This window comes from Ascidia mentula, chromosome 9 (assembly GCF_947561715.1).
Source record: "Ascidia mentula chromosome 9, kaAscMent1.1, whole genome shotgun sequence".
Taxonomy (NCBI): Eukaryota; Metazoa; Chordata; class Ascidiacea; order Phlebobranchia; family Ascidiidae; genus Ascidia; species Ascidia mentula.
Genome location: NC_138574.1, coordinates 2,835,394 through 2,858,307, shown reverse-complemented (window position 1 = coordinate 2,858,307; position 22,914 = coordinate 2,835,394). Strand labels below are relative to the sequence as shown.

Below are 22,914 nucleotides of genomic sequence, written 5' to 3'. Positions count from 1 at the left end.
TGATGACTGGAGCTGGTTTAAAATCCTCCTATGATGTTTAACTTACATAAATAAACATATTTCAGTGTAAATTTAATGTCTATTTCACCATTTAAAAAATTTGACATTTCGCCTTAAGGACCTATATGGGTATTAGATAGGAGAAATCCTGTGTTCAAGGCCCTCGGCTGTAATGCATCTAGCGACTGTTCCGCTTGTTTCCCAATGACCGTTGATGGGTCTTGTGACTTACATAGGGACCTGGAATTCTACAAAGTTGAAAAAAAAAAAATTGCTCCTGGATGAGACTGTACAGAGCAAGGACTTTTTGGGCCTCCTGGAAGATCATATGACCAACAGGGGGGTATACCCAGCCCTTGGGGGAGAGCATTGACACTTTTTCAACAACTAAATTTGATGCCATCGCATAGAGAAGAGTTGGAACTTACAAAAAAATGCAAATGAGTGGGTAGTTGAACGATTCATTTTTCTGCAAAATCCAGTTCCATTTTTGGTTGCTCTTTTAACCAAAATATTGAGTAACCAGGGGGGCAAATGGCCCTAGGGGGGTGGCTAAACCATTTTTTCGGAGACTAATTTTGATCAAAATTTGTAGATATGAAATGGATCTTTCATAAAATCACAAATGATTGGACACTTAAACGATTCATTTTGCCACAAACACAGCCTGATTTTTTTGCTCCATTTTCAACATAAATTTCAGCAGCACCCACCAGCAAGTTACTACCTAATTGGAATAGCTCAAAACCACACTAAAACTGCCCCAAACACCTTAAAATTCGCCATGACAACAGCACGCACATGTGCGCTCATTCAACCGTAAATTTAACTTAATTGCGTCACTGCTTTGCTTGGTGATGCATGACTTTGCATTGTGACACAGGTCTACACGGTGGGCATTTCCCAGCACCAAAACTAATTTTCATAGAAATACCAATATGCGTCCTATAAATTCCTAATGAAATACATCATCCGCAGCCATCAACTATGCACTTAATTATTGGGACGTGGTCTATTTGAAGAAAGTTATGAAATAAGTAGCCTACTTTTCGTTATTATTCATTCTTCTAAGCTGTCAATTGTCACCATAACATATTCCCTGTTGATTGATCGTCGCTTAACACAATATAGTATATAATGCCTACAGATGGTTATGAAACAAACGTGGAAGTTGTTGTTGTGGATTTCCGTCATGTCACTTATAACAATCAACCTTCATCCTCTACCAACTGAAGTTTAGACGTTTTATGTTTTTGTTGACGTTTTACGTCACTAAATTTACCGATGTTTTTACAAGGTGAGTCCACATTTCTGTTCATTCTTATTAACGACATGTTTTAAATGTTTTAAAAAGTTTATTGGCAACAATTGAAAAAAAACGACTTGCTGACTGAAAAGGCAGTCGGTGATTAAATATGAGGGTGCAAGAAAGCAAATTACAAGGCAATGCACTGCAGGTTGCGCTAACGCCAGGGTCCCAATAATTGTTAACCGGAAGGCTATGGTGCTGTGCCGGCCTAACTCCGTAGACAAATCGTACCATTGTCATCTCTTGAGTATTAATGTACTTACATTCACAAATCGGTACGATTGTCAGAACTTGGAAAATACCAGAGAATTGTGGCATCTTAAATATAGATTCGTTATTGACAACCAAAATGGATCGTTGTGTGTAGCATAGCTCATTTAAATGAAACGGAACGTATTCAGTAGAATAGAACAGAATTTACTTTTTTCACCTGGATATTTATAGTCAGGCTTTTAACGGGGCAAATCCGGACACAATGGATTAAGCACATTAAAAGATATACATACATACGTTTGTTTTTTATTTTGAGCATTTGAAACACAATTTGATACAAGCGAGCATACACAAGCATAAATTACAGCAACATCTTTTTATTTTAAAACAAAGATGCAATACGTTTCTAAACACCCTCTGACAGCAACGTTTGGTCAGCTTCAGACGTGTTGTTATAATGGTAGGCCACTGCTGCTGCATATCACAAGCCTAACAAAGCGAAAGACAGAAAGCAAATGACACAGCCAGCGGAGCGTGTGAACAGCATTCAAAAACACTAAGGTGCAGCTAGCCTTAACAAAACACAATTAACCACACGAAAACATATACATACATACGTTTGTAAGAAGAACAACACACAATAATGCACACAAGAAGATACAAGCTTGCAGTTTTTTGCAGAAACTATAACAGTTCTTCATAATTTTCTGGGGAATTTATGTTACTCATAATTGTCATGGGATTTAAGCAAAAGCAGAAAAAACAAAGAAATGTGTTCCTTTTTTTAGGTTTTTGTGAGGGCTGGGTTTTTAGGAGCTCCAATACAGATATTGTTTTAGCAGCTGCAATATTGGTATTAAATCGAACAAAATCACTGCATAAAAATTCATCAATGTTTTTGCTTGTGATATCCATGTAGAATTCGAAAAAATGTATGTCGTTAGCATGTGTCGCTGTAACCATATTTTTAAGCAACCCGTCAACTATCACATGGACATTTTCTTCAATGCCAGATTGAATTTGTTTGAAAACTTTTACATTTTTCTTTTCTCCGCTGCTTTCACAAAGCCAGAGAAGAAACCTGGTGTCCGACATGTTTTTTTGAAACAAGAGTTCTATCAAAGATAGTAAACAGGCTGATGCTTGAAATGCCATTAGAATTTCTTGTATAATGACAAACACCCATAACGTTGTGAAAGAATGGTAGATGCAATTGTAGGAATGAAGCATCCCAATACGGTTTGATATGTAACATTCAAAATCTTCCTTCTTTACATGGGCGCCTGACTGGATAACCCTTACGACTTTTTTAGGTTTGACTTTCGATGCATAAATGTGTACCGGATACTTCGCATATATTGTGCTTCCACCATGGGAAATGCCTCATGACCATGGCTGATGTTCTACTCTCTGCGAATCTATTGTCACTAGAGGAATAAAAACAATGAATACAATATGCAAATGGTTTTATTTGTACAGACAATCATAAAATGCAATATGTAATGTGTTGGCATGTGGAACTTACAAAGTTACTGCTTGGCAAATAACACGAGGTAATATGCAAAATATTTTTTACATTTGCCAGGTTTGAAAAAGAAAACCGTAGATTTTGCAAAAATCATAAAATATTTAAAAATAGCCAGCAACACAAAAATGATTGAGAAAAAGTCACATTTTATGAATACACAGGAAATAATGTGACAAGATTCATACATAAATAAATGTGGTTTGTCTCTTTTTCACATTTAATTTTGCAGCATAACAAAATCATACTATCGAAGTACAGTACAATGAAAGAATGGGAATATGGAAATGAGACACACAAACATTCTAAAAATTTGCTACACTTGTGAAGTATTAAATGGTTCGATTTCCTGATCGTTTACACCATCAATTGATTGGGTGTCCTGATTTGAACGATTGGAATTCGTGGATTTTCGATTACAACACGAACCAAATGGTAGACATTTTTTACATGGATTTTGTGGAATTTTTTGTGTTGTTGCTGGTGTTAGTGATTTAGTACCTAAGCGTTGCAATGAGGAAATTGTTTTATCAATCGCATCATCAGTGTTATTTTTGACAAACTTGCTATTCAAAAAGTCACGAATGCCTTTATTTGAAACTTCTATGTAAAATTGAAAGAAACCAATATCATTTTCTCTTGCAGCTAAAATCATATGTTTATGCAGCCTTTGAATTATCCCTAAACCGTTTTCCTCAACACCAGCAGTAAGTTTTTTGAAGACTTCTACATTTTTTGTTTCTCCACTGTTTTTACATAACCACAGAAGGAAGTTTCTGTCAGATTTGTTTTTTTGACACAAAACTTTCATCGTAAAAACATTGAGGATGAAAAGTAGAAAGCCCATAAAAATGCTTTGTATTATAGCAATGGCTTGTGCCATTCTGAAAGAACGGTAGATGCATGTGTAGGAATCACTGCATGTGAAATCTGATATTGGTTGGCTAAAAAAAAATAAAAACAAAATGATCCCACCCAAGGCAATTAGACCCGATAATGTATTTCTAAATAAGTACCAGTTTGTTATATATACCTTTCTGTCATTGTGTGGTTTATAAGCTTCGCTATTTGCATTTTCATTATTAACAGTATTTGCCAGCTGGTCAGCTATTACAATCTGTAGTAGTGCAAGAAGTTGTTTGTATCCATCCACAATTCGAATGTTGTCTATCAAATTTAAATTGTCATTTGATGGACCAGGTTGCTCACTGTGTTCAAAAAGCTGATATAACTGTTCTTGAGGTGGCAACTCACGAATGGATTCAAGTTGTTTCAAAAGGCTTTCCTTTTTCAAAGAGTCCATAAGTAAATAAAGTTTGTCTTCGTGCTGTTGGCGATGTTTATTAAAAAAATCACTCATGATTGGTGGTTGAACATTAAATGCACGGCCAATCTTATCTCCTTCAACATCATCGCGGGTTTTGGTGTAACCCTTGACTTCCTCATATTGCTGCCATCCTGGCAATTGATCAGTAGGATCTGTAATGTATATTAAGTGACGCATTTTTTCCAAACTTGTCAACTCCTCTTGGTTGCGCAACAGACATAACTTTGACACGGCATCAGCTTGAATATCCCTAAGAATATCTTTACTTGTTGTTTGCAGGTCTAAGACTTCTTCTTTTAGTTTTCGTAGATTCTCAATTTGACGAAGTGAAAATAGTTGACATAACACATCACATCTATTTGCAGGCATGTGGGTAAATTCAGTTGACCATTCATCATAAAGTCCACGCAAAATGTCAGAAGAAGCGGAGTCAAGTTTTGAAATATCTCTAATTTTGTGTCCTTGACGTATTTTGGATATTAGAGTTCCCAGCTTTAGGGACATATCCTCTTCCCAAATTTCCAAATGCTCCATTTCGTGTAATGAGGGTTCAGTAAAAAGATTATCAAGGTTGATGATGTCTTTAAGGTAAACACATCTCTCTCTTTTTGTGTATGTCAATGGAAAGGTTACATCTGCCCCACTCTTTGCACTGATATCAAGGAGGGAAAAGGCAGAAAAATCCTGCACAATATTCTTGTGCATATTTTCTATCAAGATTTCCTGTTCAGGTTTCCAAAAACTATTTTGTTCTGGTTGTTTGAACAAAGCTTTCACAATCTTTTGACCCTCTTTTCTTCTTTCCCGCTCAATTTCTGATGTGTCTGACGTATTAGGAGTTGTCACTAGCATGACCAGGTCATCAACTGAATCTCCAAACCCAGACACAATATCAAACAATTTTCTGAATTTGGCGACTTCATTGATTATCACAGGAATGTGCTCCCAAAAATTCATTGCCCCATACAACCAAACCGATATCAACATTGAAATCCACCAGAAGTTAAGCAGAAAAAAATTGCCTTCCTCTTTACATTGTTCATTTACAAACAACATTTTGGCATTTGTAAATGATGGAATATCACTGCTGTTAAGAGGGAGACACCTTAATGGCTCAATGTCAGCTTTGTAGAGCAAAAACAGACTTGATCCAATCATTGCTGCAGTGGTGAAGGTTCGAAGTGTTTCCCACCATGGCTTTATGTTGTGAATTGACAAAAGGTCAAATTTGGAGTAAATTTCCCCTAATGACATTATATTCCTCAAGAACTCTACCTAATATCAACCATGGGTAGCATGTTGTTATTATTTAATTCATTGAATATTATACAACGTTTTTATCACTTGCAAAAATAAGATGCCACACACAGAATTCGTGAACATACAAACACCACCTTTTTCTTTTAATCGTAGTTTACTTCTAACTGCGCCGAAAAACATGTTTTGTAATAAAGCAGTCGCTGCACTAAAGAGGAACCATCTTTGCAAGCAGAACTTCATATTAGCTGAAGCAGTTATGCTGTGCCCGCGTTCAAAGTTTTATTAACTGGCGATTTTTTTTTGTCAACTAACATCCCTCTGGTTACACAATTCTATACAACTTGTGTAAAAATTATCGAAATCCGTTACGAAACTGCAAAGTTATTTACGTTTGAAGTTTTGTCGACTGGAAAATGGTTTTATCGCCCAGCTTCTCTTTGGTGCAATTATCAAACACCATTGCTGTTTCCGTTAATTCGTTTATTTCATTATCTGTCTCAAGAAAAGCTTCCGTGTTTACAAACAAATCAAAGCGCACGTGTGTTCAGTCGACCGTAAAAATTATGTTTATATTTCCCTGTTCCGATTAAATCAAAAGTAAGGCTTGTTTAGTTTGCTGGGTTCCTACTAAATTTAAGGTAATCAAAAGCAAATGCGCAGCGATAATTCAGAGTCGCGCACTTGGCACATCTACCAAAGCTGAACTTGCGCGTCACGTGTTGACAGCACGGGTCCAGTAACTGTGAGGTTGTTTCCTGGTTGGCTGTACGTCATCGGTTCTATTTGTATCACGCATATTTCTCTGCATTCATGTTTGAAGTTACACTGGGCTTGGTAGTTTAACTGGCCTCTCTCTGACAGACCGAAGGCAGAGTTTTTGTTTCATACCACACAAACGTAAAAGCTACCAACAAAAAGAACATTGGAGAACAAGGAAGAAATCAAACCGGATATAAAACGCCATGTAGTGATGTATTTGGAAATATTCATGCAAAGGGTTGCTTCAATCAGAGTATGTGGAACATGTTTCTTATTACATATTATTATCACAGAATTTGGCTATTATTTCAACGCAAAATTTCTTGTCTTGTTCGTATGTACAGTTGCATCATTAAAAGGTGAAAAGTATTTTAAGTTATATAAACACTGGCACAAAAAAATATTCTCTTCTACTTGCTGGTATAATACCGACGGCACAGAATTAAAGAAATTTGTACTTTTTACAAAAGGCAATTTATTACCTCAATGTTTATTTCGGATTCTGTTTTCGAAATAATATTAACATTATACGTATTACAATAATTTCCCATGTAACTCCTCTATTGTTAGGTATGCATTAAACGAAAGCACATGTTATATCCAATGTGACGATGTGGTAGAGTTAAAGTAAACTGCTCTTAAAGTAAATTGTTCCTTGCAGAAGAGTTTACAGAATATCATATTCTTTTTCATATGTTTGTAAATTAAGTTCCTCTTAAAAACCATCCAATAAAATTTTTACAGTATAATGTGGCCTTTCAGGGCTATTATTGAGCCGGTCCGCAACAAAAAACGTGGCCTTTGAGATGGCAGGGATCAAATGTCGTATTGTAGGGAGGGCACGGACCAGTGGTGTTGCTCCAAACTGCCGTTTGATTAAGAGATGTTAAGCTTTTGCAAAGGTTGTTCCCTTTGCCCAACTGCACCCAGTCATCAGTGGCATTACTGTACGAAAACGTTGTATTTTCAGCAGTGTACATAGAAACTAACTAAGTTACACAATAATGTATTACATCACAGCCTGAACAAAGAAAGATTCAGAATAGTTTCGGCTTTGGATGGTTTTTACACAACAATCAGTAAATAGTCGCTTGAACATTTCAAAGAGCTAATTTCATCTCTTGCATAATCCAACAACATAACAACATTATAACGTACCTGATGGGCGCCCAATGGGATCCGTACGTGAATAGCATTATTCTGACTCTGTTGTATTTGGTGCAAATTTGCGTACTCGAGCAGATGTCGCCATTTGGTAAAGTGGTATTGCAGAATTTCCGTGCCGAAGCCCAAGTCAGATTAGCAGAATTCCGGTAGAAATAAAGGAAGTTGTTGCTACCTTGTATTACGTTAAATGTGTTAATTATTCTGAATTATAGGCTACTCTACGTTGGCGAAACAGTTTTTAAGGGATCGTTTGAGATCCAAGCCAAATTCAAACATCAACAAGTTGTTTCATTGTTTATTTCTTCATGCCTATAAACTTGCGTAATCCATAAAGTTATTGCTATAACAACATTGTAAAAGTACAATAATGCACACCTGAAAGGAAAAAAGCCTTCCATGAAACGGTAACAGTTGTGAAATTCCATCCGGTCGCTTGATCAGTTCTTATAAGTTCACCTTCAAACGAGAGAGCCTTGATTTTGTAAACATCCAACTCAAACGTAAGTGATGAACTTGCGACTGGAACTGCCTAAAATTTAAAACCCCTATGTTAATTTCGGCCGGTTGACATTTGTCTCTTAAATCTGTTTTGGATTAATTATGTCTGTTTTTTACCACACTGGGACTTGAACCCACGCTATCTTGCTCACAAATCTTGATTTTCTATCATGCGTGACAAGCTTCTATTAGTTCCATCGTTGCGCCGAAATATGCCAGAGACCTAAATAGCAAAGCCTCAACATTTCCCTACAGTGAGGCAAATGTCCCTTACTTAAAAATCCGAACTCTCAGTTTAGTGCAGAGGTATAAAAAATAACTGCAGTTTAATTTGCATACTGTGTGTTTTATTTTGTAAAGTTTCTAAATTTCCTCGAAAAAAGGATTTGCGTTAGAGTTGACAAAAAAACATAATAAAACGTCGCAATATTGCAAGCGGAAATTAAATCAAAATTCATTTTAATTTCCCAAAATCATGAATTAATACACATAAGTTTTACCTCAACGTGTAGAGGCGGAATGCTGAAACACATTTCGTACACAACTGTTATGTTGAGTTTGGAGGTCGAAGAAAACGTGTCCAGCGTAAAAGCTCCATGGTAAATTCTTGCTGTGAAACATTCAAGATGTTACATCGTGGTCTTACTTTGCAATGTCACCCACAGAGCTATTGGGCCCGATCTGTGACGTATTCCGTAAAAACGAATTTTAATGCAATGCAGTCAGTACAAAAAACGTTCGTGGCCCCCGGAAAACCCCGCTGGGAATTTTATCCTTGAGAAACTCTGGGTTACATAGTAGCCGAATTTGACCAATCACAAAATATGAGCATATTTAGTGCCAAGTTTGCCCACTGTGACTACACTCACTATTAAACAATGACCAAATTCCTATAATGCTCCTCATATTTAGTGCAAACGTTTTTGTAAGTTAAACTACGGTTAAAAATCATGCATTTTTTACCTTTGCTGAAAAGCAAGAAAGAAGAAAGTGACAGCAATAGCATTGGTGCAATATTCTTCATCTTTCTTCTCTCACCTTAGTCACTATCTTTAAAGTTAGTGAAAGCTATTGGAAATATTGGCAACGTTGACAATATCAGCTGAAGTCCCCAAGCTTAAATTTCCTGACATTAGGATTGTTGATGATACAGATCGGTTTTTCAACAAAACGCTACAAATCTGCAACTGTCCACACCCTTGTCCATTTTTATCACTTCTTTACAATTCGGCAAACTGGGCAAACTCCATTCCGCAAACAAAGCATGTGTCTCATGGCCAACCAAAATCCACGCCACCTTCACAGCTTTATGAGGTAAATGTTTTTTAGTGTTTTTACCCTTATTCTTGGTGGCCGCACTACTTGTGTATTTCTATGCCGCGTGTCACAATTTGCTTTAGACAGCAGGGCCTCAATCTAACACTGGGTTATATTCACTGCAACCGCGTCACATGTATAAATTCCTAATGAAATACATCATCCGCAGCCATCAACTATGCACTTAATTATTGGGACGTGGTCTATTTGAAGAAAGTTATGAAATAAGTAGCCTACTTTTCGTTATTATTCATTCTTCTAAGCTGTCAATTGTCACCATAACATATTCCCTGTTGATTGATCGTCGCTTAACACAATATAGTATATAATGCCTACAGATGGTTATGAAACAAACGTGGAAGTTGTTGTTGTGGATTTCCGTCATGTCACTTATAACAATCAACCTTCATCCTCTACCAACTGAAGTTTAGACGTTTTATGTTTTTGTTGACGTTTTACGTCACTAAATTTACCGATGTTTTTACAAGGTGAGTCCACATTTCTGTTCATTCTTATTAACGACATGTTTTAAATGTTTTAAAAAGTTTATTGGCAACAATTGAAAAAAAACGACTTGCTGACTGAAAAGGCAGTCGGTGATTAAATATGAGGGTGCAAGAAAGCAAATTACAAGGCAATGCACTGCAGGTTGCGCTAACGCCAGGGTCCCAATAATTGTTAACCGGAAGGCTATGGTGCTGTGCCGGCCTAACTCCGTAGACAAATCGTACCATTGTCATCTCTTGAGTATTAATGTACTTACATTCACAAATCGGTACGATTGTCAGAACTTGGAAAATACCAGAGAATTGTGGCATCTTAAATATAGATTCGTTATTGACAACCAAAATGGATCGTTGTGTGTAGCATAGCTCATTTAAATGAAACGGAACGTATTCAGTAGAATAGAACAGAATTTACTTTTTTCACCTGGATATTTATAGTCAGGCTTTTAACGGGGCAAATCCGGACACAATGGATTAAGCACATTAAAAGATATACATACATACGTTTGTTTTTTATTTTGAGCATTTGAAACACAATTTGATACAAGCGAGCATACACAAGCATAAATTACAGCAACATCTTTTTATTTTAAAACAAAGATGCAATACGTTTCTAAACACCCTCTGACAGCAACGTTTGGTCAGCTTCAGACGTGTTGTTATAATGGTAGGCCACTGCTGCTGCATATCACAAGCCTAACAAAGCGAAAGACAGAAAGCAAATGACACAGCCAGCGGAGCGTGTGAACAGCATTCAAAAACACTAAGGTGCAGCTAGCCTTAACAAAACACAATTAACCACACGAAAACATATACATACATACGTTTGTAAGAAGAACAACACACAATAATGCACACAAGAAGATACAAGCTTGCAGTTTTTTGCAGAAACTATAACAGTTCTTCATAATTTTCTGGGGAATTTATGTTACTCATAATTGTCATGGGATTTAAGCAAAAGCAGAAAAAACAAAGAAATGTGTTCCTTTTTTTAGGTTTTTGTGAGGGCTGGGTTTTTAGGAGCTCCAATACAGATATTGTTTTAGCAGCTGCAATATTGGTATTAAATCGAACAAAATCACTGCATAAAAATTCATCAATGTTTTTGCTTGTGATATCCATGTAGAATTCGAAAAAATGTATGTCGTTAGCATGTGTCGCTGTAACCATATTTTTAAGCAACCCGTCAACTATCACATGGACATTTTCTTCAATGCCAGATTGAATTTGTTTGAAAACTTTTACATTTTTCTTTTCTCCGCTGCTTTCACAAAGCCAGAGAAGAAACCTGGTGTCCGACATGTTTTTTTGAAACAAGAGTTCTATCAAAGATAGTAAACAGGCTGATGCTTGAAATGCCATTAGAATTTCTTGTATAATGACAAACACCCATAACGTTGTGAAAGAATGGTAGATGCAATTGTAGGAATGAAGCATCCCAATACGGTTTGATATGTAACATTCAAAATCTTCCTTCTTTACATGGGCGCCTGACTGGATAACCCTTACGACTTTTTTAGGTTTGACTTTCGATGCATAAATGTGTACCGGATACTTCGCATATATTGTGCTTCCACCATGGGAAATGCCTCATGACCATGGCTGATGTTCTACTCTCTGCGAATCTATTGTCACTAGAGGAATAAAAACAATGAATACAATATGCAAATGGTTTTATTTGTACAGACAATCATAAAATGCAATATGTAATGTGTTGGCATGTGGAACTTACAAAGTTACTGCTTGGCAAATAACACGAGGTAATATGCAAAATATTTTTTACATTTGCCAGGTTTGAAAAAGAAAACCGTAGATTTTGCAAAAATCATAAAATATTTAAAAATAGCCAGCAACACAAAAATGATTGAGAAAAAGTCACATTTTATGAATACACAGGAAATAATGTGACAAGATTCATACATAAATAAATGTGGTTTGTCTCTTTTTCACATTTAATTTTGCAGCATAACAAAATCATACTATCGAAGTACAGTACAATGAAAGAATGGGAATATGGAAATGAGACACACAAACATTCTAAAAATTTGCTACACTTGTGAAGTATTAAATGGTTCGATTTCCTGATCGTTTACACCATCAATTGATTGGGTGTCCTGATTTGAACGATTGGAATTCGTGGATTTTCGATTACAACACGAACCAAATGGTAGACATTTTTTACATGGATTTTGTGGAATTTTTTGTGTTGTTGCTGGTGTTAGTGATTTAGTACCTAAGCGTTGCAATGAGGAAATTGTTTTATCAATCGCATCATCAGTGTTATTTTTGACAAACTTGCTATTCAAAAAGTCACGAATGCCTTTATTTGAAACTTCTATGTAAAATTGAAAGAAACCAATATCATTTTCTCTTGCAGCTAAAATCATATGTTTATGCAGCCTTTGAATTATCCCTAAACCGTTTTCCTCAACACCAGCAGTAAGTTTTTTGAAGACTTCTACATTTTTTGTTTCTCCACTGTTTTTACATAACCACAGAAGGAAGTTTCTGTCAGATTTGTTTTTTTGACACAAAACTTTCATCGTAAAAACATTGAGGATGAAAAGTAGAAAGCCCATAAAAATGCTTTGTATTATAGCAATGGCTTGTGCCATTCTGAAAGAACGGTAGATGCATGTGTAGGAATCACTGCATGTGAAATCTGATATTGGTTGGCTAAAAAAAAATAAAAACAAAATGATCCCACCCAAGGCAATTAGACCCGATAATGTATTTCTAAATAAGTACCAGTTTGTTATATATACCTTTCTGTCATTGTGTGGTTTATAAGCTTCGCTATTTGCATTTTCATTATTAACAGTATTTGCCAGCTGGTCAGCTATTACAATCTGTAGTAGTGCAAGAAGTTGTTTGTATCCATCCACAATTCGAATGTTGTCTATCAAATTTAAATTGTCATTTGATGGACCAGGTTGCTCACTGTGTTCAAAAAGCTGATATAACTGTTCTTGAGGTGGCAACTCACGAATGGATTCAAGTTGTTTCAAAAGGCTTTCCTTTTTCAAAGAGTCCATAAGTAAATAAAGTTTGTCTTCGTGCTGTTGGCGATGTTTATTAAAAAAATCACTCATGATTGGTGGTTGAACATTAAATGCACGGCCAATCTTATCTCCTTCAACATCATCGCGGGTTTTGGTGTAACCCTTGACTTCCTCATATTGCTGCCATCCTGGCAATTGATCAGTAGGATCTGTAATGTATATTAAGTGACGCATTTTTTCCAAACTTGTCAACTCCTCTTGGTTGCGCAACAGACATAACTTTGACACGGCATCAGCTTGAATATCCCTAAGAATATCTTTACTTGTTGTTTGCAGGTCTAAGACTTCTTCTTTTAGTTTTCGTAGATTCTCAATTTGACGAAGTGAAAATAGTTGACATAACACATCACATCTATTTGCAGGCATGTGGGTAAATTCAGTTGACCATTCATCATAAAGTCCACGCAAAATGTCAGAAGAAGCGGAGTCAAGTTTTGAAATATCTCTAATTTTGTGTCCTTGACGTATTTTGGATATTAGAGTTCCCAGCTTTAGGGACATATCCTCTTCCCAAATTTCCAAATGCTCCATTTCGTGTAATGAGGGTTCAGTAAAAAGATTATCAAGGTTGATGATGTCTTTAAGGTAAACACATCTCTCTCTTTTTGTGTATGTCAATGGAAAGGTTACATCTGCCCCACTCTTTGCACTGATATCAAGGAGGGAAAAGGCAGAAAAATCCTGCACAATATTCTTGTGCATATTTTCTATCAAGATTTCCTGTTCAGGTTTCCAAAAACTATTTTGTTCTGGTTGTTTGAACAAAGCTTTCACAATCTTTTGACCCTCTTTTCTTCTTTCCCGCTCAATTTCTGATGTGTCTGACGTATTAGGAGTTGTCACTAGCATGACCAGGTCATCAACTGAATCTCCAAACCCAGACACAATATCAAACAATTTTCTGAATTTGGCGACTTCATTGATTATCACAGGAATGTGCTCCCAAAAATTCATTGCCCCATACAACCAAACCGATATCAACATTGAAATCCACCAGAAGTTAAGCAGAAAAAAATTGCCTTCCTCTTTACATTGTTCATTTACAAACAACATTTTGGCATTTGTAAATGATGGAATATCACTGCTGTTAAGAGGGAGACACCTTAATGGCTCAATGTCAGCTTTGTAGAGCAAAAACAGACTTGATCCAATCATTGCTGCAGTGGTGAAGGTTCGAAGTGTTTCCCACCATGGCTTTATGTTGTGAATTGACAAAAGGTCAAATTTGGAGTAAATTTCCCCTAATGACATTATATTCCTCAAGAACTCTACCTAATATCAACCATGGGTAGCATGTTGTTATTATTTAATTCATTGAATATTATACAACGTTTTTATCACTTGCAAAAATAAGATGCCACACACAGAATTCGTGAACATACAAACACCACCTTTTTCTTTTAATCGTAGTTTACTTCTAACTGCGCCGAAAAACATGTTTTGTAATAAAGCAGTCGCTGCACTAAAGAGGAACCATCTTTGCAAGCAGAACTTCATATTAGCTGAAGCAGTTATGCTGTGCCCGCGTTCAAAGTTTTATTAACTGGCGATTTTTTTTTGTCAACTAACATCCCTCTGGTTACACAATTCTATACAACTTGTGTAAAAATTATCGAAATCCGTTACGAAACTGCAAAGTTATTTACGTTTGAAGTTTTGTCGACTGGAAAATGGTTTTATCGCCCAGCTTCTCTTTGGTGCAATTATCAAACACCATTGCTGTTTCCGTTAATTCGTTTATTTCATTATCTGTCTCAAGAAAAGCTTCCGTGTTTACAAACAAATCAAAGCGCACGTGTGTTCAGTCGACCGTAAAAATTATGTTTATATTTCCCTGTTCCGATTAAATCAAAAGTAAGGCTTGTTTAGTTTGCTGGGTTCCTACTAAATTTAAGGTAATCAAAAGCAAATGCGCAGCGATAATTCAGAGTCGCGCACTTGGCACATCTACCAAAGCTGAACTTGCGCGTCACGTGTTGACAGCACGGGTCCAGTAACTGTGAGGTTGTTTCCTGGTTGGCTGTACGTCATCGGTTCTATTTGTATCACGCATATTTCTCTGCATTCATGTTTGAAGTTACACTGGGCTTGGTAGTTTAACTGGCCTCTCTCTGACAGACCGAAGGCAGAGTTTTTGTTTCATACCACACAAACGTAAAAGCTACCAACAAAAAGAACATTGGAGAACAAGGAAGAAATCAAACCGGATATAAAACGCCATGTAGTGATGTATTTGGAAATATTCATGCAAAGGGTTGCTTCAATCAGAGTATGTGGAACATGTTTCTTATTACATATTATTATCACAGAATTTGGCTATTATTTCAACGCAAAATTTCTTGTCTTGTTCGTATGTACAGTTGCATCATTAAAAGGTGAAAAGTATTTTAAGTTATATAAACACTGGCACAAAAAAATATTCTCTTCTACTTGCTGGTATAATACCGACGGCACAGAATTAAAGAAATTTGTACTTTTTACAAAAGGCAATTTATTACCTCAATGTTTATTTCGGATTCTGTTTTCGAAATAATATTAACATTATACGTATTACAATAATTTCCCATGTAACTCCTCTATTGTTAGGTATGCATTAAACGAAAGCACATGTTATATCCAATGTGACGATGTGGTAGAGTTAAAGTAAACTGCTCTTAAAGTAAATTGTTCCTTGCAGAAGAGTTTACAGAATATCATATTCTTTTTCATATGTTTGTAAATTAAGTTCCTCTTAAAAACCATCCAATAAAATTTTTACAGTATAATGTGGCCTTTCAGGGCTATTATTGAGCCGGTCCGCAACAAAAAACGTGGCCTTTGAGATGGCAGGGATCAAATGTCGTATTGTAGGGAGGGCACGGACCAGTGGTGTTGCTCCAAACTGCCGTTTGATTAAGAGATGTTAAGCTTTTGCAAAGGTTGTTCCCTTTGCCCAACTGCACCCAGTCATCAGTGGCATTACTGTACGAAAACGTTGTATTTTCAGCAGTGTACATAGAAACTAACTAAGTTACACAATAATGTATTACATCACAGCCTGAACAAAGAAAGATTCAGAATAGTTTCGGCTTTGGATGGTTTTTACACAACAATCAGTAAATAGTCGCTTGAACATTTCAAAGAGCTAATTTCATCTCTTGCATAATCCAACAACATAACAACATTATAACGTACCTGATGGGCGCCCAATGGGATCCGTACGTGAATAGCATTATTCTGACTCTGTTGTATTTGGTGCAAATTTGCGTACTCGAGCAGATGTCGCCATTTGGTAAAGTGGTATTGCAGAATTTCCGTGCCGAAGCCCAAGTCAGATTAGCAGAATTCCGGTAGAAATAAAGGAAGTTGTTGCTACCTTGTATTACGTTAAATGTGTTAATTATTCTGAATTATAGGCTACTCTACGTTGGCGAAACAGTTTTTAAGGGATCGTTTGAGATCCAAGCCAAATTCAAACATCAACAAGTTGTTTCATTGTTTATTTCTTCATGCCTATAAACTTGCGTAATCCATAAAGTTATTGCTATAACAACATTGTAAAAGTACAATAATGCACACCTGAAAGGAAAAAAGCCTTCCATGAAACGGTAACAGTTGTGAAATTCCATCCGGTCGCTTGATCAGTTCTTATAAGTTCACCTTCAAACGAGAGAGCCTTGATTTTGTAAACATCCAACTCAAACGTAAGTGATGAACTTGCGACTGGAACTGCCTAAAATTTAAAACCCCTATGTTAATTTCGGCCGGTTGACATTTGTCTCTTAAATCTGTTTTGGATTAATTATGTCTGTTTTTTACCACACTGGGACTTGAACCCACGCTATCTTGCTCACAAATCTTGATTTTCTATCATGCGTGACAAGCTTCTATTAGTTCCATCGTTGCGCCGAAATATGCCAGAGACCTAAATAGCAAAGCCTCAACATTTCCCTACAGTGAGGCAAATGTCCCTTACTTAAAAATCCGAACTCTCAGTTTAGTGCAGAGGTATAAAAAATAACTGCAGTTTAATTTGCATACTGTGTGTTTTATTTTGTAAAGTTTCTAAATTTCCTCGAAAAAAGGATTTGCGTTAGAGTTGACAAAAAAACATAATAAAACGTCGCAATATTGCAAGCGGAAATTAAATCAAAATTCATTTTAATTTCCCAAAATCATGAATTAATACACATAAGTTTTACCTCAACGTGTAGAGGCGGAATGCTGAAACACATTTCGTACACAACTGTTATGTTGAGTTTGGAGGTCGAAGAAAACGTGTCCAGCGTAAAAGCTCCATGGTAAATTCTTGCTGTGAAACATTCAAGATGTTACATCGTGGTCTTACTTTGCAATGTCACCCACAGAGCTATTGGGCCCGATCTGTGACGTATTCCGTAAAAACGAATTTTAATGCAATGCAGTCAGTACAAAAAACGTTCGTGGCCCCCGGAAAACCCCGCTGGGAATTTTATCCTTGAGAAACTCTGGGTTACATAGTAGCCGAATTTGACCAATCACAAAATATGAGCATATTTAGTGCCAAGTTTGCCCACTGTGACTACACTCACTATTAAACAATGACCAAATTCCTATAATGCTCCTCATATTTAGTGCAAACGTTTTTGTAAGTTAAACTACGGTTAAAAATCATGCATTTTTTACCTTTGCTGAAAAGCAAGAAAGAAGAAAGTGACAGCAATAGCATTGGTGCAATATTCTTCATCTTTCTTCTCTCACCTTAGTCACTATCTTTAAAGTTAGTGAAAGCTATTGGAAATATTGGCAACGTTGACAATATCAGCTGAAGTCCCCAAGCTTAAATTTCCTGACATTAGGATTGTTGATGATACAGATCGGTTTTTCAACAAAACGCTACAAATCTGCAACTGTCCACACCCTTGTCCATTTTTATCACTTCTTTACAATTCGGCAAACTGGGCAAACTCCATTCCGCAAACAAAGCATGTGTCTCATGGCCAACCAAAATCCACGCCACCTTCACAGCTTTATGAGGTAAATGTTTTTTAGTGTTTTTACCCTTATTCTTGGTGGCCGCACTACTTGTGTATTTCTATGCCGCGTGTCACAATTTGCTTTAGACAGCAGGGCCTCAATCTAACACTGGGTTATATTCACTGCAACCGCGTCACATGTATAAATTCCTAATGAAATACATCATCCGCAGCCATCAACTATGCACTTAATTATTGGGACGTGGTCTATTTGAAGAAAGTTATGAAATAAGTAGCCTACTTTTCGTTATTATTCATTCTTCTAAGCTGTCAATTGTCACCATAACATATTCCCTGTTGATTGATCGTCGCTTAACACAATATAGTATATAATGCCTACAGATGGTTATGAAACAAACGTGGAAGTTGTTGTTGTGGATTTCCGTCATGTCACTTATAACAATCAACCTTCATCCTCTACCAACTGAAGTTTAGACGTTTTATGTTTTTGTTGACGTTTTACGTCACTAAATTTACCGATGTTTTTACAAGGTGAGTCCACATTTCTGTTCATTCTTATTAACGACATGTTTTAAATGTTTTAAAAAGTTTATTGGCAACAATTGAAAAAAAACGACTTGCTGACTGAAAAGGCAGTCGGTGATTAAATATGAGGGTGCAAGAAAGCAAATTACAAGGCAATGCACTGCAGGTTGCGCTAACGCCAGGGTCCCAATAATTGTTAACCGGAAGGCTATGGTGCTGTGCCGGCCTAACTCCGTAGACAAATCGTACCATTGTCATCTCTTGAGTATTAATGTACTTACATTCACAAATCGGTACGATTGTCAGAACTTGGAAAATACCAGAGAATTGTGGCATCTTAAATATAGATTCGTTATTGACAACCAAAATGGATCGTTGTGTGTAGCATAGCTCATTTAAATGAAACGGAACGTATTCAGTAGAATAGAACAGAATTTACTTTTTTCACCTGGATATTTATAGTCAGGCTTTTAACGGGGCAAATCCGGACACAATGGATTAAGCACATTAAAAGATATACATACATACGTTTGTTTTTTATTTTGAGCATTTGAAACACAATTTGATACAAGCGAGCATACACAAGCATAAATTACAGCAACATCTTTTTATTTTAAAACAAAGATGCAATACGTTTCTAAACACCCTCTGACAGCAACGTTTGGTCAGCTTCAGACGTGTTGTTATAATGGTAGGCCACTGCTGCTGCATATCACAAGCCTAACAAAGCGAAAGACAGAAAGCAAATGACACAGCCAGCGGAGCGTGTGAACAGCATTCAAAAACACTAAGGTGCAGCTAGCCTTAACAAAACACAATTAACCACACGAAAACATATACATACATACGTTTGTAAGAAGAACAACACACAATAATGCACACAAGAAGATACAAGCTTGCAGTTTTTTGCAGAAACTATAACAGTTCTTCATAATTTTCTGGGGAATTTATGTTACTCATAATTGTCATGGGATTTAAGCAAAAGCAGAAAAAACAAAGAAATGTGTTCCTTTTTTTAGGTTTTTGTGAGGGCTGGGTTTTTAGGAGCTCCAATACAGATATTGTTTTAGCAGCTGCAATATTGGTATTAAATCGAACAAAATCACTGCATAAAAATTCATCAATGTTTTTGCTTGTGATATCCATGTAGAATTCGAAAAAATGTATGTCGTTAGCATGTGTCGCTGTAACCATATTTTTAAGCAACCCGTCAACTATCACATGGACATTTTCTTCAATGCCAGATTGAATTTGTTTGAAAACTTTTACATTTTTCTTTTCTCCGCTGCTTTCACAAAGCCAGAGAAGAAACCTGGTGTCCGACATGTTTTTTTGAAACAAGAGTTCTATCAAAGATAGTAAACAGGCTGATGCTTGAAATGCCATTAGAATTTCTTGTATAATGACAAACACCCATAACGTTGTGAAAGAATGGTAGATGCAATTGTAGGAATGAAGCATCCCAATACGGTTTGATATGTAACATTCAAAATCTTCCTTCTTTACATGGGCGCCTGACTGGATAACCCTTACGACTTTTTTAGGTTTGACTTTCGATGCATAAATGTGTACCGGATACTTCGCATATATTGTGCTTCCACCATGGGAAATGCCTCATGACCATGGCTGATGTTCTACTCTCTGCGAATCTATTGTCACTAGAGGAATAAAAACAATGAATACAATATGCAAATGGTTTTATTTGTACAGACAATCATAAAATGCAATATGTAATGTGTTGGCATGTGGAACTTACAAAGTTACTGCTTGGCAAATAACACGAGGTAATATGCAAAATATTTTTTACATTTGCCAGGTTTGAAAAAGAAAACCGTAGATTTTGCAAAAATCATAAAATATTTAAAAATAGCCAGCAACACAAAAATGATTGAGAAAAAGTCACATTTTATGAATACACAGGAAATAATGTGACAAGATTCATACATAAATAAATGTGGTTTGTCTCTTTTTCACATTTAATTTTGCAGCATAACAAAATCATACTATCGAAGTACAGTACAATGAAAGAATGGGAATATGGAAATGAGACACACAAACATTCTAAAAATTTGCTACACTTGTGAAGTATTAAATGGTTCGATTTCCTGATCGTTTACACCATCAATTGATTGGGTGTCCTGATTTGAACGATTGGAATTCGTGGATTTTCGATTACAACACGAACCAAATGGTAGACATTTTTTACATGGATTTTGTGGAATTTTTTGTGTTGTTGCTGGTGTTAGTGATTTAGTACCTAAGCGTTGCAATGAGGAAATTGTTTTATCAATCGCATCATCAGTGTTATTTTTGACAAACTTGCTATTCAAAAAGTCACGAATGCCTTTATTTGAAACTTCTATGTAAAATTGAAAGAAACCAATATCATTTTCTCTTGCAGCTAAAATCATATGTTTATGCAGCCTTTGAATTATCCCTAAACCGTTTTCCTCAACACCAGCAGTAAGTTTTTTGAAGACTTCTACATTTTTTGTTTCTCCACTGTTTTTACATAACCACAGAAGGAAGTTTCTGTCAGATTTGTTTTTTTGACACAAAACTTTCATCGTAAAAACATTGAGGATGAAAAGTAGAAAGCCCATAAAAATGCTTTGTATTATAGCAATGGCTTGTGCCATTCTGAAAGAACGGTAGATGCATGTGTAGGAATCACTGCATGTGAAATCTGATATTGGTTGGCTAAAAAAAAATAAAAACAAAATGATCCCACCCAAGGCAATTAGACCCGATAATGTATTTCTAAATAAGTACCAGTTTGTTATATATACCTTTCTGTCATTGTGTGGTTTATAAGCTTCGCTATTTGCATTTTCATTATTAACAGTATTTGCCAGCTGGTCAGCTATTACAATCTGTAGTAGTGCAAGAAGTTGTTTGTATCCATCCACAATTCGAATGTTGTCTATCAAATTTAAATTGTCATTTGATGGACCAGGTTGCTCACTGTGTTCAAAAAGCTGATATAACTGTTCTTGAGGTGGCAACTCACGAATGGATTCAAGTTGTTTCAAAAGGCTTTCCTTTTTCAAAGAGTCCATAAGTAAATAAAGTTTGTCTTCGTGCTGTTGGCGATGTTTATTAAAAAAATCACTCATGATTGGTGGTTGAACATTAAATGCACGGCCAATCTTATCTCCTTCAACATCATCGCGGGTTTTGGTGTAACCCTTGACTTCCTCATATTGCTGCCATCCTGGCAATTGATCAGTAGGATCTGTAATGTATATTAAGTGACGCATTTTTTCCAAACTTGTCAACTCCTCTTGGTTGCGCAACAGACATAACTTTGACACGGCATCAGCTTGAATATCCCTAAGAATATCTTTACTTGTTGTTTGCAGGTCTAAGACTTCTTCTTTTAGTTTTCGTAGATTCTCAATTTGACGAAGTGAAAATAGTTGACATAACACATCACATCTATTTGCAGGCATGTGGGTAAATTCAGTTGACCATTCATCATAAAGTCCACGCAAAATGTCAGAAGAAGCGGAGTCAAGTTTTGAAATATCTCTAATTTTGTGTCCTTGACGTATTTTGGATATTAGAGTTCCCAGCTTTAGGGACATATCCTCTTCCCAAATTTCCAAATGCTCCATTTCGTGTAATGAGGGTTCAGTAAAAAGATTATCAAGGTTGATGATGTCTTTAAGGTAAACACATCTCTCTCTTTTTGTGTATGTCAATGGAAAGGTTACATCTGCCCCACTCTTTGCACTGATATCAAGGAGGGAAAAGGCAGAAAAATCCTGCACAATATTCTTGTGCATATTTTCTATCAAGATTTCCTGTTCAGGTTTCCAAAAACTATTTTGTTCTGGTTGTTTGAACAAAGCTTTCACAATCTTTTGACCCTCTTTTCTTCTTTCCCGCTCAATTTCTGATGTGTCTGACGTATTAGGAGTTGTCACTAGCATGACCAGGTCATCAACTGAATCTCCAAACCCAGACACAATATCAAACAATTTTCTGAATTTGGCGACTTCATTGATTATCACAGGAATGTGCTCCCAAAAATTCATTGCCCCATACAACCAAACCGATATCAACATTGAAATCCACCAGAAGTTAAGCAGAAAAAAATTGCCTTCCTCTTTACATTGTTCATTTACAAACAACATTTTGGCATTTGTAAATGATGGAATATCACTGCTGTTAAGAGGGAGACACCTTAATGGCTCAATGTCAGCTTTGTAGAGCAAAAACAGACTTGATCCAATCATTGCTGCAGTGGTGAAGGTTCGAAGTGTTTCCCACCATGGCTTTATGTTGTGAATTGACAAAAGGTCAAATTTGGAGTAAATTTCCCCTAATGACATTATATTCCTCAAGAACTCTACCTAATATCAACCATGGGTAGCATGTTGTTATTATTTAATTCATTGAATATTATACAACGTTTTTATCACTTGCAAAAATAAGATGCCACACACAGAATTCGTGAACATACAAACACCACCTTTTTCTTTTAAT

The 22,914-nt window shown here is 36.2% G+C and overlaps 3 protein-coding genes across 3 annotated transcripts in view; all 3 read right to left on the bottom strand.

The window, feature by feature from the left end:
• The window catches only part of LOC145913897 (serine/threonine-protein kinase/endoribonuclease IRE1-like), a 95,135-nt gene that overhangs the window by 29,044 nt on the left and 43,177 nt on the right, over nt 1-22,914 (bottom strand). The gene's annotated exons all lie outside the window — the stretch shown is intronic.
• On the bottom strand, nt 5,995-9,158 carry LOC145913308 (uncharacterized). Its single transcript, XM_083000922.1, has 5 exons — nt 9,022-9,158; nt 8,559-8,668; nt 7,936-8,089; nt 7,552-7,732; nt 5,995-7,338 (listed from the first exon to the last, which is right to left on the bottom strand). Exons 1-5 carry the CDS (start codon nt 9,080-9,082, stop codon nt 7,161-7,163), a joined length of 684 nt encoding a protein of 227 aa, XP_082857048.1. The 5' UTR covers nt 9,083-9,158; the 3' UTR covers nt 5,995-7,160.
• Nucleotides 14,561-17,724, bottom strand: LOC145913310 (uncharacterized). Its single transcript, XM_083000924.1, has 5 exons — nt 17,588-17,724; nt 17,125-17,234; nt 16,502-16,655; nt 16,118-16,298; nt 14,561-15,904 (listed from the first exon to the last, which is right to left on the bottom strand). Exons 1-5 carry the CDS (start codon nt 17,646-17,648, stop codon nt 15,727-15,729), a joined length of 684 nt encoding a protein of 227 aa, XP_082857050.1. The 5' UTR covers nt 17,649-17,724; the 3' UTR covers nt 14,561-15,726.